Genomic DNA, 15,851 nt, shown 5'->3' on the forward strand with positions numbered 1-15,851 from the left:
ACCATTAAATTTGCAAAGACAGCAAGGGTAACACTACTGAAATAAAGAGCCCATAATTCATAAACAAACCTCATTGTCATGACTTGTCACTAAACTAGGACCAACACATTTACGGAGGTAAGTATGAGGTTTAAGGTTTAAGCAAAGTGTGAGGTGATATCACACATGTGACACTCGATCATAATCTAGCCACCAGAGGTCAGCATATGGGGTTGAAAAAAAGGAATCTTCAAGGTCACAGCTCACACAGTCTTTCCATTTTCTTCTAATAGACACAGCACTGGACCCAAACTGCAAGGCAGACCAGATGAGCCATTGGTCAACAATAAGCCAGCAAGGAGCAAACCAAGTCACAAAGGGCAACGTTATTTATTAAAGCAAAGACTAGCTACATGCAAGGTGTTATTTCAGGTGTTACCCTACATAATAACTGAACTTGTTCCTCCTGGTACTTCTATTGATATTGTTTCACTGGCTTCTCTGGACCAGCAAACACTTTGAAAAGGGTCTGAAAAGTTGATGTACTGAGTTTTGTTGAAGAAAATACTCAACAGCAAGTGACATTAACAGCATGTTCCAAAGCTCTCCTGAAGACCTCAGGTGCTATGCACATATTTCATACAGGAGTTCAAGATGGCCAGTCCATTCAGTTTCCGCAGTTGAGAAATATGCCTGAAAAGACAAACAGAAAGGTTACGAAGGGAATAAGATGATTGACAATACAAGCTTTAAGCTTTCGCTGCTCTGCTATACCCCATGCCCAAATCGTCAAGAATATCTAACGCTACATTCAATAAACAACTCCTCCAAAGCCCCAGGACAAATAAGAGTTTGCAGACTACTGTTCTCCACAAAAAGGAAAACAAATGTTCTAAATAATACTTGACGGTTGTTCGAAGAGGTGACATTGCAAATAAACAGAAGTAAGAAAACAGAGCATTTCCTTTTGGTTCATCTGTGGAGTGTTTTGCAAACCTCAGAGCAAGTTCTTTCTCTACTGCTCTTTTGCGATCTCCAGCAGAAGCAAGGTACTTAAACTTTTGGACGCTAAGCATTATCCCCTACTTTCTGCAGTGGTTCAGGATGTGTATTAAGAACGACGTGGTGCAGGAAAACAATAGTATTTTTCACAATACCTTGGTTCAGCAACACAAAGCTTCCCCAGAGCAATTGCTGCATTCTCCTGCACTGAAGTTCTTGTAGCATCGCCACCAGCATGTTTCAACAAAGTCATCACAACATTGGAATTGAGTAAGGACGTTGCTGCTCCAGGAACTACAAGGCACTGCCCAAGGCAGAAAGCAGCATTTCCCACAATCATTTCATTCTCCGAGTCCAAGAGCTTCAGCAGCACACTGAACCCTGGGAGAAGGAATGATTAACGGTACAAAATGCACACAGACTTGTTCAAGCAGGACTGGTATTTTCTCCTGTCTTCACCTAACTCCTGGGAGGCATCGCTAGCAGCAGCAATATCTCAGGCCAAAGAACCTAGAAACATTGAGATAGACTGCTTTGTAAGTTAAATACAGCCATGGCTTTCACATGCATCAAGTTTCCTCAGGGGTTATATAAGTTTGCTCTGGTTTTCTTTCACAGTCCATCCCATCTCTTCTTCCAGATTGCATCCCACCTTTGCTGCTGCACTAATACCTTCTGAAAAAGCAGTGCTGCTCCACACAGCAACAGTGGCCAGTGCAGAAGCTGAACTAAGTGGCTCAGCTAGAATAAAATAGGTCTTGGGACTATAGCTTGATTCCAACAGGCTCCCAGTCACAGGGCAACATCTGGGTTGGCAGAGATGACAAAAATAAGAAATAGTGACTTCTTACAGGACTAATACCCAGCATTTTGCTGGAAAAAGGCAAGAGAGAAGCGTTATTGATAGTTTGAGGAAATAAAAGCTTTACCTACAGATGACAGTGAAACTAATATGTGGTATACAAAAGGAAGATGATGCTCTGCGAGGCTGTTAATGACTGGAAATCCCTAGGGTTCAAGCTGAACTACATGCGATGACAGTTCCTTGACAGATTCACCATCTAGATAAAACTTAAGTATTCCCTGTTGCAGTTACATTAGCATTAATTAAACCAGGATTTTAAAGCAATCTAAGTAGTGTTATGCCAGACAAATACAGCAAAGATACTCAAAAACTATCCTAAGACAACTGGTCTGATATCATTTCTCTGTCTCTATATCCATTTGCTTTTAATACCAGGCCAAATACCATCATGCAAATAGAAGGAAACTGTCAACAGTCTCAAGCTCTGGAAATCAGATAAGAATCATAATAAAAAACTCCCTTTGGATATTAACTTTAGGAAATACAACCCAATTCAGTTACAGTTTACAAGTACTTTCTAAAGAACGTACATACTTCTGGCCCTGCAAAAGCACCCGAAGCCATTTTACTAGAGTTAAGCACAGCTCCTCTAACTCAGGCTCATTATCTTACGTGCCTATTTCCATCCACGCAGAGAGCTAAACACTCATTGTGCAGTATTTCAGGAAGTAAGCCAGCACATTACTCAGAAAACAGTTCAGTTCCAGAGGGGAAGAAAGTAACTGGATGATACCGAGATTACACCTCTGCGTTCAGTCTCTAATTGGTGAAGTTGTCACTTACTTTTATCTGACTTGACCAGATCTTCTTGAGCTTGTCTGTTACCTTGGGTGCAGATGCAAAGAGTCTTTATACCATATTGGGATGTGATCTCTCCTCCAGCCTAGATTTGATTAAAGTGTACATTAAACAGACATACAGTTCCTACCCCAACTTACTCAAGGTTACAGAACAGGACATAGTTAGGTATTCCTCACGCCTAAGGCTGAATACCAACTTCAGACCATTGTAGAGTCCGTATCTCAAGACAAACATAGGCTGGAAATGACACAAGAATCACCTCTTTCCTGTCAGCAACAGACATACAAAATTCCCTGAATCTTCAGAGCCCAGTTCTTTTCACAGTCTTAACTCCTCAGGTGCTTGCTAGTCACAGAAGCCAAGCTGCGTGCCACAACCTTTCTCCTAGACTGATTTTATCTGCATCACAGCACATCTGTAGAATCCACAATAGCCTGGGCGTGGATCTGCCAGATACACAGCTAAACAGTGCCTACAGATTAAGTGTGCATTATTTAGGGGAAAATTACTCCCAAGCTCGAACCATTACTCACTCATAATCAGTGGAAAGGGCTCCATTGCTTCTCAATGGTCCAAATTAGATGACACCAATTTTAAGGTTTAATCCTTTAATGAGGCATGCAGTGTGGGATTCTTGAACTTGCAGGCCTCTGCAAGCAGAGCTGTGCAGGCATCTGGCTCATACGGTAACAAGTGAAAAAGCTGGGCTACAGGCCGGACTAGAGAAGGCAGCCCAATCTCCAACGTGGCTACCAAGCTTAAAATCAAACTTGAGAGCCCCGTTACAATGGGCAACACAGCTACAGACACATGCAGCCAGAGCGACTGCACAGGTCCTTCTCCTAGGGAAAGGAGGCTAAACACAGGGGGTTTTCTTAAGGGATGAGGTAAGAAGAAATAAAGTGAACCTACTTTCAAGAATTTGATGATTTTCTTCACCAACCCTTGTTCAACTGCTTCTTCCACCGCTGAGGAAGATGCTGGCAGGATGCGACTTAGCACTCCAATGGCTCTCTTAATTAGAAAACAGTGTGAGAGAAGAAAAAAAAAGTTATTGTCCAGACAACTTTAAGGAGTTTTTAAACTATTTTCTTTTGCAGAATGGACCCAAAGTAATTACAGTGATAAAAGGAGAAATATAGAGAAATACAAAGAAAATCTTTCAGACATTGCTTTTTTCTTACTGGAAACTGAACTCAGCACCACTTCTTAAGACTCTGTAGAGAGAGAGAGGGCCTATTGCTTGAAAAAAATTCCTAGTAGAAACCAGCCCAGCACTGCTGCTAATAAGTAAAACAGAGCAGAACAGTTCATGTGAGTTCAGAGACATGAACAGACTGACTCCACATGGGTTCCTACCCATTTGCCCTAAATAACCATCGTCTGTGGGAGGTCACACACCATTAATAGGCCTACAATCTCTTACATATGATTCACCTGGAGGAATTTTAAAAAGAAACAGCTGCTCAACACCCAAAGAAGTTCTTGCTCCTTTGCTTCTAGATCAAATTTTTTTTTTTAAAGAGTTCTATACTGAAAATCATCTTATGGATCAAATGATTTAGAAGAGCTTCTGTTAAGCAGATTTCAAGAAAACACTAAAACCCAAACAATATTTAAAAATTAACAACATATGTGGTATACTACTTCTTTAATATTAACAATTTTGAATGTTTTAAGCTTCAAAGTGTAACGTACAGGCTTGCACAGGGCATCAGTTTGCACTGAAGTGTTCAGAACGGGTCAGCTAACACAGCCTTTTGTCAGTCTGTAAATATCCCACTTACTGTCACAATCCTTCCATCCTTATTCCTGAGGAGGGACATGCACCTGCCACTTATGTCCACAGCCAAGTTCTGAAATAACAATGTGAAAAAAACCTCAGATCCAGTTGATTGCTGGGAAGCATTAGACAAAGTACTCCACACCAAAGAATCCAATAAAGTTCAGGAAACATGGCAGTAAGCTACTAACACAGGAGCACCAAGATGTAACCTACAAAATCCTTCCTTCCTGATGGAAATCTTAGTTTTAAACTATTTCGCAATGTGCCAAGCACAAGGTTAGCAGCCTTTAAGTGCTTCACCATACTTCACGTGAAAGAAGGTTCTAAATCCATCTGACATAGCCAAGTTCCTTTTCCCTGTACAGTCTGCAAGGTCAGGATATTCCACTGTCCTTCCCTCACTGATTCTACCTGCATCTCCTGGTACTGCTTTGGTGAATTGCATCAGCCTGATTTACAGTGACAAGGGAGAAGGATGCTCTAGCTGCTCAAGCAGTTGAGTCTCTGAGGAAGCGATTATAAGAATGCTACCAAAGAACATTCACAGATCTTGCATACCTGGATGATCACGTTCGATTCAAGCAGTAAGTTTATCATGAGGCCCAGCACCGCAAACAAACACTCCTGGCATTCGGGTGTGCTAACATCAAAGCACTCATCCTGTGTAGGAAGGAGAAGAGTGCAGTCAACTCAGAGGGTCAGAATACAAACTTCATCAGCTTTCCATGTCTTTACTGACATCGTGCAGCAGCGTTTCCCTGACGCACCATAAACGAAAAGGAAGAGTGTCCTGTGAGCACTAGAGCTAACGACACCTTTTCGATGCAGACTCCTTCCTGTGTTTGTTTCACTTTGGGATCTAGGGCTGCACACCCTAAACTTGAGATGTGAAGGCAGTTAACAAGATCCTTGCCCACTCTCTGAATTCTTTAGTTTCTGAGGACCGAGTTCATACTGCAGCCTTACCCTGAACGGGGCTGCTTACAGTAAGGGCCCGCTCACTCTCCATCCACAACTCATGTGAACAAAGGACTGCTTTGAGACCTTTAACTACTAGATTTGAAGGTTCTCAGTCAGGGCTTCCGAGCTCTTAGGGGCTCACAAAGCCACCACTTCCATAGGAGACAGGGCTAAAGACACTATTCTAGGAAGCCACCAAGTTTCTTTACCACAAGCTTTATGCAGGCTTGCCAGCACTCCTTGCTCTCGGCCATCTGCATTCGAATGACGGCATCTGCACACAGATTCCCCACGATGCCTATGCAGCGGGCAAGGGCTGCCTGGTTCACCAGCTTGGCAGAGGCCTAAAAACAGAAAAGTGGAATAACAGATTAAGAACAAACGACAAGGAAGCAACACACACACGTTGCTATTCCATCAGCAATGGACAATGGTATTCTAGAATCTCTGATCTACATTAAATCCCAGCTGTCCGAAGTTTGCAAGTCACCCTCAGTTTCACAATGAACCTCCTGATGTTTTAAGAGCCTTGGGGAAAAAGTGACTGGATTCTGTGGTCCCTAGCCTCAGACTGTGAATATTTCCTACTACCGCTTACAGTGTGATTACATCATAGAACAGAACTGTCTCTGCTGCAGCTGTAGTTCCAGTAAGATATGCTCAAAAGGGGAAAAGCAACAATTAATGTAAAAGTGCTGTAACGACTGCATTGTCTTGGTGCTCATTTGGAGACGTGGAAGCATTTTATTTTCAGCTATATCTGCTGTTAGGCAACAGAATCAACCTTCCTGGTAATCTTCCCTCTTCCTAAGGACAAGCTTCTGTACCAACAATGTCCTGAGCTTGTGGCTTAAATAAACAATAACCAGGAAAGGGATCTGAACCACTAAGCATCTTTACCTTGTGACGTAAGGTCATCTCTTCACTCTGATCTTTCAGATTAGAAAGAAACAGAACAACACACAATACATCTAACTGGTGACAGCAGATTGAGGTCACTTTCAGAAGAGCATAACGCAAAGCTGAGGGTGAAATCCTGACCTGACAGATTATCAGTGGGAATCCACAACCAAATCTAGAGTTTTCACTGAATATTAAATTAATAATGTGTAGAAACCAAGCACTAAGGACTGGAGACTTGAGAACATTTTTCTGAGGAAAGCGTACAACAAAACCAAATTTCTTACACCTCCAGAACTACAGACATGGTAACTATAGTTCTGCCACAGAGAAGTCATATATAGGAGCAACTGTTTGGAAAGAGGAATCATAAAACCTGTTACACAAAAGTAAACGAGAAATATAGCAACTGAGACCTTTCATACCAGCAACTGGGTGAATACAGGCAAAACACCCAAGGAAATCGTGACACGACACTGGGCTCTGAACCTGTTGGGGGATAAAGAAAGCCGTACTTGCCACACTTAAAGCTTTGGACAAAAATCATAGATAAAGTCAGTGTAACAGCAATATAAACACAAGGTCAACATCAGTCAGCAATGCACCCTCACAGCAAAGGAGGTCAACGACCTCTATCACTAGCTCATTTAGTACATTTCAAAGTACAACTTCCTAAAAATGAATGAAGAAATGTAAGTTACCCTTCATCTTCAGCTAAATCAGATAGTATGTTCATGGCACTGCTAGCCCTGGCATCAGTGTTGTTGACAAACGCCATCAAAACCTGCGGCCATCTGTTGTTTAAAAAAAAAACCACAAACACAAACAAACGTTATGCTCACTTGGCTTTAACTGACAAAATTGTATTTTAAGTGCACCAACACAATTTATGATCTTAAACTCCTTTGTGTGCAGTAGGGTTTTGATCAAGCTGGATATACTAGGCCCTCCAAACACAATCAGGTCATCTAGCTGCTGTTAGAACAACAATCCGACACTGCGTTCTCTCACAATATTTATAGAATCATTTCGGTGGGAAAAGACCTTTAAAATCACTGAATCCAACACTGCCATGCCCACCACTGCACTGCCTCTCTTTGCACAAGCATCAAAGTTGAAGGCTGGGCTGGCCACTAAACTTGTACAGACGCTCTAAGCTTGTCACCTTGGCACTAGCAGAATGAGTTCTGAACCCAGGCACTATGGAATTTTTCCTGAGGTAAAGTAGCTTTTCTTACTCAGTTAGGTCCTGGTGTCTGACCAGCAGCCTCCTCCCTTGCTCATTCTCTGTGTAAAGAGAAATTAGTGCCAGTGTCTCCTCTTGGATCTCCAGTACCCCAGAAGAAAGCAGTTTTGGCAGCTGTGCATTCACATTGGCGTGAGTCAATAGAAGACGCTGGTTTTCTTCTAAAAAAAAAAAAGATAAGACCTAAGACCAAGGTCACATGCAAAGGCAGGCTCCTTACTCTTCCCTCTCCCCACCGGGTGCTGATTTAACAGTTTAATGTCTTTACTTCATGCACTAAATGTGCTCACTCACTCTGATGTGTTCATCTCGCTTAACACTCCTGCAGAGCAAGGGTAAGTCAGAACACCCACTCATCTCCTCACAGCTCCACTACTTCAACACATACACTGGTGGTTGAATTCCTACTCTCATTAGCAACACACTGGCTTCTCAGGCCCCAAGAGCTTCTTCACACAAAGAGATGCCAGATTTATGAGCACAAAATGCTTACACGGTACTCCGCACCATTTTACTACCCTGACCTCTCTCTCATCTATGTGGATATACCCTAGAAACAGAGGCAAGGGCTCCCTGCCCAGTGACTACTAATCAGGAGGGCCAAGGAATTCAGCCTTCTTTAGTGGCTCCTGCATAAAACTCTGCTTTTTGCTGGCATAACAGCTTAGAAAAGAACAACACAAGTACTGTTATGTTACAAGCAGCAATTATCACAGGGAATTTACTTTCCACCCCACCAGTAGATTTAAAATGCTCAAAGAAATAGAAGTTCCACCTCATCATGCATGGAGCCACCAAAATAGTGGTTGCAGCTAGAAGCGTAACTCCAAGAGCTGTGTTTGACGTGTGAAACTTTGTTTACAGCAAGGTCAAGAGTCAAAGTGCTCATGGAAAGTGATGTTCACGCCATATGAACAGTGCATTAACAATGACTGATGTTGATTACATAGTTTTACCATTCCCAGCGCAGACAGCTTGCCAAAGGAGGAGAAGAGAAACAGACAGATCTACTTCAGCAGGGCTTTTTCTCTCTGCGCAGAAGCCCCTAAATTAGAAATATGAGCTTGTAAAAACAGCAAAGAACAAATCAAACAATTCACTCTTTGGCTAGAGAAATGAGCAAAGCCCTCCAGAGATGAGGATCTGCCACATGGACACCTAACCTCATAAACTCTACACCCAGCTCAGTGGTTGAACATTTTTAGGACTATGAGACTTGTCTTCCAGAGGACCTGCCCCGATACCAGATTCATGATCTACCAGCTCTACTCTACTCTCACCCACAAACTCTATACGAGCATTACACAGCACAATACAGGTGATACATTCAGTTCTGCACTGACAGGGGTGAATAGCCAGGGCATAAAAACTTTCTGGAGATTTAGAAGTGTCCCGCCTCTTGTGCCTGTTTACAGCAGACACCCAAAATACTGAGGAACCCTAATGAAGTCTCTGTTCTGCAGCTTTACTGACAACCTAAAAAATAGCTCTCCTGCCCTATTCAACCAGATCACACTGTTGCGAACCAACTTCATTGTGAAAAATTTTCAGAGCCCACCTTTTGCACGTCTTGTTTCCACTATCTATCTGAACCTGACTCAAATACACATTGAGACAAGGGATCCCTCTAAAGACAAAGTTTATAAATCAGTACAGATAAATATTGGCCAGATTTGTTTCTCCATTACCGAAATAATATAGCAACAGCCCAGAAAATAGAGCAGCAGAAGACACAGGTCGGCAGAGATGATCCTCGTGATTACAGGATTAGTTTCACAGGTTACATTACAGAGCTATACGGCCGAAAATTTACTGACAGCAATTAATAGCACCAGGTATTCTTAAAGCAACTGCTTTCAGATGTTCTTTTATAGTAAGTTGGTTGCTTTTTTTTGTTTGTTTGGGGTTTTTTTTTGTTGGGTTTTGTTGTTTTTATTTTTACAGACCTGCTCTGACCATGAGAGACAGTATAACTGTACAGAAAGAGGAGACAGAAGGATAAATTCATTAATTCTGTTCACTGCAACTAAGAGAGCACTCTGTATAACAGTAAGATACAAGTCAGTCTATTCAGACATCAAAATCTGTTATTACATTATCTTTTGATCATTTAACCTGCTTTTCAAGAGGCGATAGTGTTTCTCGAAAACAGTATTTTCATCTCCTCATGCTGTAACACCCTACTGTTTTCCTTTGGAGAGCTCTTACCGTCTTACAACCTTGTTGTCTTTGAGGATACTGAATCCATTGTTTGCTCTAAATAAAGTTTGCCCTGTGCCTGAAAAATTCAGAGATAAACAAATCAGCTCTATGATCCATCTGGCTGATGTATCATTACAAAGGCAGACTCCTGCTCTTCTGCAACAGTGTTAAAAGAAAAGGTCACAGGATCAACAGCTTTGGGGGAAAAAACTATCTTAAGAGAGGAAAATCTCCAGGAATGCTACTTGAAGCAGAAACAGCTTTGATGCTGAAAACTGTTCTAATTCATGCCTGATACTGTAAAGAACAACTGACTTCAAGTTAAAGGCTTTTTAGGAAGACTGAAACATGAGACTGGCTTTGCAAATCAACAGAGAATTACAAAAAAAACATTTCTAAGAGACCCAAATCCTTAGAAAGTCTTAATAGCTCAGCTACAACATCGGTCTATTTCTAAAAAAGATACGTAAATAGCAACTGGCCGTAAATTTTGAAATATCAAAACACTGCTGATTTTATGGTTTAAATACAGGAATAGCTCTTCTGTTCCTTTAAAAACTACTCGACTTACATTCACCTACTTGGATTACAACTCCCATGATCAAGAAACTTGGCATCAAATACTTACAGTCCTTCACGGTTTCTGTCAGAAGTCTGATCCCTCCTGTGTAGTAAAGCATATTCTGGTCAGGCCTATCAAGTTTCTGCAGCAGTTCTTTCACGGCCAGAGCTGCAAGCGTTCCAGACTGAACTTCCTTCATTGCTCTCTCCTCATCTTTCATTCTTTTTTCCTCCAAGTCTACTTCGTTCCTACATGCTTGGAAATCAGAAGAACACAAAGCATGGCACAGTTAAATGTTTCAATATGGTCACATTTCAAGTGAAAAATGAAGCTCCATGACATAGAGAGCACTACCTTCTAGTAACAGATGCCCCAAATGACCCACAGCTCTAGCGAGGGAAACAGCACTTAAAGAAGAAACAATCGGAATCAAAAGCTGCATGAAGAGACTCTGTTAAAAGTTCCAAAGAGCAGAACAGTGGGTTTGATTAAGTTCCATTTGGATCAGAAAACATAAGACGACAACGTAAACATTTCCATTTTTTACCTTTAAATAGGTTTTCCTTCTGGGGATCAATTTGTAAGATCTTCTCATAACACTGCCTGGACTTCAAAGAGAAAGAGAAACAGGTTCTTGATTTAAGATAAAAATGGTATGGCAATAAAAATTATATCCTGCTTAGTCATCCTGTTTAAGCTCAAAAGGCCTTTTTCATGTGGTACTTAATAACAGTGAAAAATAAAATTTACGGAGACACACAAGTCAAAACTGATAACAAAGTGTAAGAGCCAAACACGGGATTCTCTGAGCACAGACACAATCCTTGCACGCTCCCCAAACAATCAGCCAGCCTAGACTCAAGCCTCACAGCACCCGAGCAAAGCTGCTGTCCCGCTGTCTGACAGCTCAGTGGTGACAGATTCCCACCAGATAAACCACGTATACTGAAGAGCACATTCCCTCACTCTTTTGAGGTCGAGCAGAATACAAACTGACGCAGCTACAGAGAAGCATTCTCCTACATTTTGCATGTACCGAAGTAAAATAGCCGTCTCCTTTACTAAGACATGGAAAGAAGTCTTGATTTTTGAATTATGACACTTCGCAAAGCACAGAAAATTCGTCTAACAGCTCAACGTACTTGCACCTGTTTGATTCTTAAGATCATACATTCCTCCCTCTCACCCACAAAATTACAGGAGAAAACATGGTCCCATGGCCACAAGATGTAGTCAACTTACCTCACTGTAGTGCTTAAGTGCCAGGTGAGCTTTTCCCATTAGAAAATAGGCTTTAATACATTTTTCACTGCACTGTGTTAAAAAGGGAATTATTAGTTATGTGTTTAGGAGTTTTAACCTTTTAGTATTTTTTCCAGCCTTCTGGTAAGTAGTTATAGCTGCCCAAAATAACTGTGAGCACAGGAGAGGATGTTCCTATTACCTACTAGAGGCATCGAAAGTTTATATGCTGAATTATTACCCCCATGTACCAACTTCGCTCTCCTACGCAAGGAACACAGGTTTTGGTCTGGTTAAAGGTGGAAAGCAGCTGGTGCTAATAACTTTACCAGAAAATGGCACTTTAGGCAATACAAGCAGACTCTCATGCAATTACGTAACATTAAGGCCCTGCATCAACAAGGCTACAATTGCAGCCTCCTGTAACAACAGAATTTCCACATTTCCGCCTTTTCAGAAGTTCTCCCAGGAATGAAATACGCACTGATTTTCATTAAGTAGGCGCAAAAAACCCACTAAATTGAGGAAATGTCTAACTTCATACTAATAGATCAGGTGATCTTTCCCAGTTCAATTAGGTGCCAAAAATATTGGGTTTTTTTGAAATGATGCTGCCAATATTATTATGTATCAAATGCGCTGTAGTTGTGGACATCACTGCTGTAACACAAGCAAATTTAAATTCATATATATACACACAATTTTTATATACAATTTATATAATCTTTATCCTTCCCATCAGATCTGATCTTTGAAATCCTAGAGTCCCTTTTCCCTTTTGAGAAGGATGAGTGAGAAATTGTGTGCCCGTGTGTGCAGGTAAGGGGCTATCATCACTCACTACAAACTTTTTAATTAAAAGCTCTTAAGAGCTAGGAAAGCTTCTGCACACAGGCAGCACTGACCTACTAACTGCTTTACGCTGTCCGAGTTAAGTCAGGATGCAGGAATCCTTGCAAGACTGCCACATTCTTCCGCTTCCATTACCAAGTTGTCTCCATGCTACCAGTTACACACAAACCCACCTGCCAGGAGCACTTGAGCTGATCATGAAAGACAGAAACTTGGGAGTTACCTTTAATGCCCATTCACAGTCACCAATGGCTTTTTCATACTCATGCATCTTCAGGTAGGCCTGAAATAAAACCAAGAGAGTCCCGGCAAAAGAATTAGAATATTTCAAACAACTTCCACTAACTATCGTGCAAACATTAGCTAATGAAAAAAAAAGTAAAAATTAGATTGCTGTTTTGCTTAGCCACTAATTTCACAGGATAATTAACAGCTGTTTCTTAACTTGTCTTTTATCTCCTTGGATTTTGTAATTTAGAATAAATTTGGTAAAACAAAATTCAATACACGCATGAATTATAAAAGGCAAGTAAAGGATACAAAGCAAATGTCAACATTCTACAGCTAAGTGCTATCTCTAAAAAGGTTTTAAAAAATGGTGCATCTGGATAAAAATACAAGCTAGTACATTTCTTTCCTCTCCCCTGATCCTGGAGGAGCAGAGGTTCACCTGTGCCACATGTAAGAGGGAGGAAACGTGAACAATCCCTCAGAAAGGGCGAACCACAGCAGAACTAAAGCTTGAGGGATTCAGACACATTGGCCAAGAGTTTACAAGAAGAATTTACACCTCTGATGATCACCTTTGTGTAACTCTTTCAGAGAAAGTTTGTAAAAAATTAAAGACTTCAGACTGCACTGTCTTGCTGTTAACGACCAGTCACAGTAAAAATTTCCTGCTAATAACTCGGCAGGGAAGCCGAACTTGTTAATTCCTGGTAGCAGAGGGTGGCTAGGAAAAGTTGTTTACTCCCTTTTTCAAGCCTCTCTTCAACACCACAAATACAACCTTTTAGGAAATTCACTTGAGTAACAGAACAATCCTTTGGGGTTCTATCCTGCCAAAGTAACACCAAGAGCAGTAGAGTTGTAGCTCATTTTCACGTGCTGACCTGCGCTCTGTTTGTGTAAAGTTCCTGCTTATCTTTCAGTTTTGCCAGACCTTCAGTGTACCTCTGAATGGCTAAGGCATAGTCTCCTTTCCTGAAGGCATCGTTTCCCTTCTCTTTCAGAGCTGCAAGACAACAGGCATGCATTCAAAATAAACATTTTTGTCTTATTTCCCTGCATACAGACTGCAGTAACAGAGTACCTTGATAGCCTCTTGTATCAGCCCAGTTCTTGCCAAGCATTTTTTGAAGGATATAGTCAGAAAAGCCTTTAGCAATTACCATTTGCTAAGTGTTCATTTCTCTTCCTTTGCTTAGCTCGTTCTTTCGCATCCTTTTCCAAAATTGCCAGAAAGCCATCTTCGAGCCAGGAGAGTTGATGGTATTTTCATTTAAAAATCAAACAAACAAAACCAACAACAACACAAAACAAAACAGAGGCTTCACTAAAATCATTCTACAGATGAGGAACAGCAGCAATTTCTAAGGTATTTCTGAGTCATGTCTCTGCAAAGAAAACCTTAATGGGCCATTTCAACAACTAAACGGGTGATGAATGACAAGCTATTACACAAAGTCCACACTTACACAAACACTCAGAATTTTCGTACTTGCCTTGAAGTATCTCAGCTCTAGAGATAACCTCGCTTCCTTTTAAATTCAGAATCCTAACTTTTTAGAAGAGAGGCCAAAATATGACAACAAGCTACACCAACAAGCATTCTGTCTATGAACAAGCACAGCTATACTGGTAAGGTCGCCGAGTCTGTCCCTAGATATGACTGAATTTTAATTAAAGTCATTGCAAGAGTTAGTTAGCTTTGAGTTTGGCAGGAGTGGAATTAGGTATTGCTTGAGGTAAGAGCAATCCTCAGTCTCGGCTAAAAGAGATTGAAGAGCTGCTAAATACTAGGGGGAGCACTGTCCTACCTGCGTTCACTGCCTCTGCATGTGCCACGTCCTGAAAAAAAGAGAAATACAGCACATGTATGTACACATACTGACAATTTAGTAAACCCTGTAGCAGCAAAGGAACACCTGGTTAAGTTGTTCAAAGCCACACGGTGTCTGAAATATGCACAGTGACATATATTGTGAATATTGTTATAAATGCTCAGAGTCCAATAGGTTAATTTATAAATTTATTTATAAAATGTTACAATAAGAAGGTGAAAAGGGCAATAAGCAAAGAGCGCTGGGTGTGCCGGGGAGCCTCCGCTCTACCAACAGCTGCCCTGGAGTTCGGAGTCTTCTCTCTTTTATATTGTAGCCCTTGGGAAAATAATGCAAAGCCGGCAGTTGAGGAGGGGGTTGCTCCTTCCTCTGGGGTCTTTGGGAGGAAGTTCTGCAAAACTTGCTAAAGCAATATATAATAGTCGCAGATATTTCTGAAGCAATATATAATAGTCACAGACATTCTGAAACAATGTATAATAGTCACAGACATTCAAACTAATTACACGTCCTGTTTTTCGTTTCTATCTTTTCTGTGCCTGATAAGGAAGTTGTAAATTTTCAAGGCTCACTGAGACAATTTCCTCTACAGATGGTGGTCAAAACCCACCTGCAGTTGCTGTATCAACATCCTTGATACTGTATCTTTTGACACGAATCACACTTATTTCTCACAATATCAATTTGATGCTTAAATAAAGAATGGTAAGAACTTAATAATTTTTGACATTACTGAAAAGCTTCCACTGCCAGCTTTAACGAGACACGTCACTGAAATCTAAATTTTATTGCAGGAATCAAAGCCTAATGAAATTAATGAAGGGACTTCCACGTGTTCAACTCGTTTTGTTCAAGTTCCTGAAACGCAGGTAAAAGCTCCGAGTTACGGCACCTCAGCGCTTGCATCCAGCTTGGAAACATCCAAGAGGAGCGTTCTGTGCCACCAGCAGGCTTAGGACAACCACAACATGACGTCAGGTACCTCCCGTTAAGGTGAAAAACCACATTCAGAACATACTTGTAAGTATTCACAATTTTTTCTCCAGAGCAAAGACTGTGAAGGAGTGTCGTGTGAAAACCCCGAACCGCACGCAGCTTTCACTTCAAACAGCAAGAACCCCCTTACAGCAGCTCCTGCACTGATGACTGTTCTGTCTGCTGCCGTCTTGCCTTCCTCCTCCTCGCTAGTTTCTTCATCGCGGAGCCTTTTCTCTGTTTCAGCAATGGCTTTACCCTGGACAGCTGGGTCTGCGGAGCTCAAGCCTTGCACTAAGTCGGCTAAAAAGGGGACGGGAAAAACAGACGCAGACAGGGGGCTCCAAGCGGCCCTGGAGGCACCAGGAGCTCCGCGGGGCCTGGACGAGGCACGTTTCCGAACGCACCGGTGACCA

At 41.5% G+C, this 15,851-nt stretch overlaps 1 protein-coding gene across 1 annotated transcript; it reads right to left on the reverse strand.

Annotated features, from left to right (window-relative positions):
• Nucleotides 1-596: 596 nt before the first annotated feature.
• On the reverse strand, nt 597-15,738 carry TTC12 (tetratricopeptide repeat domain 12; the record flags this gene model as incomplete). The annotated part of the gene is made up of 20 exons (XM_009868719.1): nt 597-672; nt 1,137-1,362; nt 2,630-2,729; nt 3,560-3,661; nt 4,435-4,503; nt 4,992-5,093; nt 5,603-5,737; nt 6,719-6,782; nt 6,995-7,087; nt 7,532-7,700; nt 8,496-8,584; nt 9,748-9,817; nt 10,370-10,558; nt 10,851-10,911; nt 11,546-11,617; nt 12,621-12,680; nt 13,510-13,631; nt 13,789-13,866; nt 14,437-14,467; nt 15,593-15,738. Coding segments are annotated over 20 exons (2,054 nt in total), but the record flags the coding sequence as incomplete, so codon positions are not given.
• Between the last annotated feature and the right edge of the window lie 113 nt (nt 15,739-15,851).

The sequence above is a fragment of the Apaloderma vittatum genome, unplaced genomic scaffold (genome assembly GCF_000703405.1).
Source record: "Apaloderma vittatum isolate BGI_N311 unplaced genomic scaffold, ASM70340v1 scaffold10244, whole genome shotgun sequence".
NCBI lineage: Eukaryota > Metazoa > Chordata > Aves > Trogoniformes > Trogonidae > Apaloderma > Apaloderma vittatum.